The following is a 4922-nucleotide window of genomic DNA, read 5'->3' on the forward strand; positions in this document are numbered from 1 at the left end:
CCCTAACAGCACAAAGTCAACTCTAAGTCGACTTTGAGTCGACATTAGCGGCTGGACGTCTGGAAAATGGACGTCTATAAGTCGACTTTAGACGACTTAGAGACATCTTTAAGTCATCCAATGTCCCACTTTGAAGACGACTGTAAGCCGACTTCAGTCAACCATCATACAGACATTTTATGAGCAATATTGCGCATGCGCATCTTGTAATGGCGGGAATATTTAAATTAGGAAAATGGATTTTGTTTTTCCTAATGATGTTTTCCCTTGGGACTGCACTCATGCCACAGTATCTTTATAAAAATAATGTTAAAATCTCTATTGCCTGATCCGTGCAAATAATTTTAACATTGTATTATAAAAATACTATGCAAGTGCAGTCCTAATAAGAGAAAACACCATTAGACTAGTACACATTGTATTATTGACTACAGAATCAGTAAATTATTATACTTAAAAAAAATTTATTTAAAAATAATATTATATATTTTTAAAATATTCATATATATGTAAATGACTTTAATACTATATACTAGCTGTTTATTTGTTATTGTTTGTAATCGCGTGCACTTCTTATTCTATCTCCTGAGCGACGGAGCCATTCTTGTATGGCGATTTCTAGCTCTGCAGACGTTGAACCTGGCAACCGTTTCATTACCGAATCTGAAATACATATATTAAAAATTGTATTAATAAAAATAAAAATATTAAATATAATATTTTAACCAATTAAATATAAATTATTAAATATTTTAACCAATTAAATATAAAGCAATAGGTTTGTTTTATGGTGACTTATACAATTTCCACTTTAAAGAAAAGTTCAGATTTTCATTGGATGGTAAAAATACTAATCAATGAGAACTTGCACTTTTCGTAAAAGTGGAAAAATGGGGAACCAAGGCTAAAATTAACTATCAGTACTGGGGGTCAATTGTGTGTTTTGAAATGAGATTAAAATTATAAAAGTGAATAAATTAATTCACTAGAATATTTATAATTTTATTAATTAACGCCTAGTAAATTTGTTCACTTTTGTAATTTTTACTTCTTTTCAAGATGCATGTAATTAACCGACCCCTAGAAAACATTGTTTTACCTCTGTCAAAATCATATGGTGTTGAAAAAGAAATGATATTATCAGTACTGCCTGCAATTAATTTCGGAATAATATGCCCCAAAATAACCTAATATGTGCTTTTAGATTTAAAGGCCTCGCCTCTTATTTGATTATCGCACCTCTTTCTTTTTAATCCCAATTAAACATAGCCGTAAGAAATTGATGAATCGTAATCGAATTTGAAGAGAATAATCGATTACGATTGGTCAATTTCTTACGGCTTAAGGCTTACTACATCTATTGTGTTTCAGGACTATTATTTGGGATTAAAGATAAGATAGGAATTTGGTAAGGTTTAAAAATGTGTTATGTGTGTTAGGGTACGGACAAGATAATGCTACAAATGCTTTGAAGCATTTTCTGATTGATCAATTTATAAAATTCTTGTTCTGATTGGTCAATCAAATACTTCAAAGCATTTGTAGCATTATCTTGACCGTACCTTTAAGGTCCATCTACAATGAAAGTAGTGAATCGTAAGAAATTGACCAATCATAGTCGATTATTCTTCTCATATTCGACTGTGATGGATCAATTTCTTACGGCTTATGACTTACTTTATTACTCTCATTGTAGATGGACCTTTAGTTGGACATTTATCTGATGTCAGAAGCAGTAGACATTTGACAAACAACTCCAATTTTGAATGTAATCTTTGCAATTATGTAAAGCACAAAATTGTACTTGTTAAAAATATTCGCAAACTGTAGGGGTCTTTATACTTTGATATATAATATTTGTTTTGTTGATCGGTATTTTGTAATAACATTTACAAAAAATTTTATGCACGGCTGCGTGCAAAATGCTTTAATGTTTCTAACCTCACAAAAATGTTTTAAACTTTGTTGTTATAGGAAAGTATAATAGGTATAATGGAATAAATGTTACCGATTATTAATTTGGAAATGGATGTGGATTTAAATCCAACAGCACTCTTCTGTCCTATCCAGGATATTTGAGTGCCTAACTCATTACAGATTATTTGTGGTAAAGTATTTTTAATGAACTGTTTACCCGTCGAACCTCCAATTCGACATATCATGTGTTCCTGTAATGTATAATCACGAAAAGTGTACATAAATGGAATATTACAAGTGGAACAAACGTACATACAACTGCAAAATGAAATACACGTGTTTTAAAACGTGTTCAAATGATGGCATTATTTTGGTTGTACCATACATTTTTTTATTTGATTTTAGCATTTAAAAATTTTTATTTGTATTTTGTCATATTATACTTTGAAATTATATCAAATTCTTTTCAATAATATATACTTAATATAAAATTACCAAATTCAATACATATAGATAAAAGAAAGTTCTTGATAATACACGAGAAATTAAATATGACGAAATTCAAAAGTTATAATTGATAGCGATCAGTAAATTTTTGAGAAAACACAATTTTCCTAACAGGCAGTACATACAAGCATTAAAAGTAATATTTAATAAATATAATAGTATGAATATACTTACAAATTGTTTTCTCATGTCAGTATCTATTTTTAACTGATTTTCGCACTGATAAAACTGTTGAAGCGTCATCAGAGGCAACGGAGGTAACAGGTCTTCTGCTACTATCTCATTGCCTCGGCCACGTACTCCGTTTTCCTCTTTTAGCAGAGCTTCAATAGCGTACATTTGTCTGGACAATCTTTTCAGTTCCTTGCGAATGTAGTCTCTGCATTCATCTGTAATAATGTAAAAAATTGAAACATTAAAAAGTGAAATATTAATAACTGTATTAATATTTTAATAAAGTGAAAGTTATCTGTTATCACGTTAACCATTACAGGCATCAGCTATTATTTTGTATTATTTATCATTACAGGAATAAGAGTGAATTTGTGATGCGCATTTACTTAAAACAATTTATGTATTATATAAGCTTTTGAATTGCACATATTTCAATTTAAAAATAATATAAAATATAAATACAATATAAAAATATAATATTAAGAAAGAGACAAAAACTATTAACAAATTAGTAACGTTCCTCTGTAAAAAGTTATTTGCTTACCACAGCAATTGTTATGATTCCTCGTTGAGGGTTGATTTTTTATGACATTGAATTGTGATGAACCAGGTGAGTCTGAAAATGAAATATTTTATTAATATGTATACTACATATAGAACTTATTATTTTACACATACTTGATGTGTACTCATGTAAATAGTAGTCTTTTCCTTTTTCAGTATTAGAACAAAATGTTTATTACCAACAAATTAATATGTTGTAAAGCTGAGCCTTAAAGTCCTAGAAGTTAATGATTTTATTGGTATTTTTCTTTTGAAAGTACAAATCAGTATAGAAGCAGGGATGCCACGAAAACCTTTAACAGCCACTGGCTGCAAGTGGAGGGAGTAGGCTGGCAGCTGCGATGGCTTAGGTTGGCTGATGACGGCTGCAGCCTACCCTCTCCACTTGCAGCCAGTGGCTGTTAAAGGTTTTCCTGGCATCCCTGTATAGAAGATGTGTGCTCATTAGAATAAACGGACTGATCTAATGAGCTTCCAGCATACTCAATTTGTGCTGATTTATGCTGTCAAAAAGAAAATATCCTTTGAAAAAAGAATTTTTCTTAACTTCTTCAATTGCTTAAATTTAGTAAGGGAATTTTAATAAACTTATATAAGATCAAATTTTAGTATTAAATGTAAGCATTTGGAAATGCTGTTAAAAGTCCTTATTATAATTTACTTTTATTTCTATTTAGCAATATCAGAAACAACAATATATAGATTGCAATTGTAAATTTTAAAGGTAGACCTAAAAGTCTACTTTTTTCCTAGTAGTTCTTGACATTGTGTATATGTTGATATAAGCTGTAGGATTGTGGACATAGAGTTTAATACCTTGCATATCAGATAGGTGACATTCGTCATGCGGCTCCTGATAATGATCTGTTGGCTTGGCCCTCCGAGTGCTGTTGGATAAGATGCTGGGTGATTTCATTGTAGACAAGTATTGCCTTTCTATAAAAAAGAAATTTAAATTAAGTTACAAATAAGAATTCCAGGTACATATATGGCTGCTTTAATAAAATCAAATAATATTTTTCATACTATTGGAATCGTTGATCCGTTTCGGAGTAGAGTCTACTACAATACAAACAATTATATACAATTAGTTATACATGATTTAAATTAAATATATTATAAAATAATTTATAGCTTCATATAAACCTACAAGTCTGTTTGTAGTCTGATGAGAATGCACGCTTACTATCCACTTGCGATTGTGATGCTTTGGTCGTTCCACCTCCACATCGTTCCTTCGATATGTAGGAACATTTTGGTAGGGGTAATAACGAAGTTTTTATCGGTGTATCTTTTGCTAAAAATTAAAATAAAGATAACAATAGTATCATAAATAAAAATATAAGATTAACTCGTGTGAAGCAACTTTAATCTATTACATTACAAGTAGTAGTTATATTTTTAAATATTGTTTTTATATAGAGAATTGTAAATGATTTCTTACCTTTACGTTGTTTGGACATTAATGACGTATTAGCTGCAATACAGAAATTGATGTATTAATAAAATTGCAAATATCAAATAATAAAAAAGTGATTTTTTTCTTAACTTACGGGAACTATCATTGGAGGTATCAGAGTCATCGAAAGAGAGTTTTCGGGCTTTTTTCGGCCGTTTGGATGGCTCGTCAAATGCAGCACGCATGGTATCAGTGTCAGCATCCGATGAAATATATGCTGATTTCTTCTCGATTTTCCGAGCTTCTTCAAAGGTATCTGTTTTACAATAATACAATGTAACACACAATAAATGTGTGTATA

At 30.3% G+C, this 4922-nt stretch overlaps 1 protein-coding gene across 3 annotated transcripts; it reads right to left on the reverse strand.

Moving 5' to 3' along the window:
* Positions 1–483: 483 nt before the first annotated feature.
* On the reverse strand, positions 484–4872 carry LOC105462610. Of its 3 annotated transcripts, none has more exons than XM_011709315.1 (9): positions 4716–4872; positions 4607–4639; positions 4313–4453; positions 4189–4224; positions 3979–4098; positions 3143–3214; positions 2599–2813; positions 2009–2168; positions 484–663 (listed from the first exon to the last, which is right to left on the reverse strand). In XM_011709315.1, the coding sequence occupies exons 1-9, from the start codon at positions 4804–4806 to the stop codon at positions 548–550; spliced, it is 984 nt and encodes a 327-aa protein (XP_011707617.1). In that variant the 5' UTR covers positions 4807–4872; the 3' UTR covers positions 484–547. The 3 variants fall into 3 exon arrangements, with proteins under 3 accessions (XP_011707617.1, XP_011707616.1, XP_011707618.1); XM_011709314.1 differs by having other exon boundaries at positions 4313–4459; XM_011709316.1 differs by lacking the exon at positions 2009–2168 and having other exon boundaries at positions 576–663; positions 4313–4459.
* Between the last annotated feature and the right edge of the window lie 50 nt (positions 4873–4922).

Source organism: Wasmannia auropunctata, unplaced genomic scaffold (assembly GCF_000956235.1).
Source record: "Wasmannia auropunctata unplaced genomic scaffold, wasmannia.A_1.0 LD336095.1, whole genome shotgun sequence".
NCBI lineage: Eukaryota > Metazoa > Arthropoda > Insecta > Hymenoptera > Formicidae > Wasmannia > Wasmannia auropunctata.

Coding starts and splice junctions, on each gene's coding strand:
- LOC105462610 (XM_011709314.1), bottom strand. CDS start 4,806: ATGCGTGCTGCATTTGACGAGCCATCCAAACGGCCGAAAAAAGCCCGA. Junction 4,099..4,188: donor ACGGATCAACGATTCCAATA/GTATGAAAAATA, acceptor TCTTTTTTATAG/AAAGGCAATACTTGTCTACA. Junction 3,215..3,978: donor TCACCTATCTGATATGCAAG/GTATTAAACTCT, acceptor TTTCATTTTCAG/ACTCACCTGGTTCATCACAA.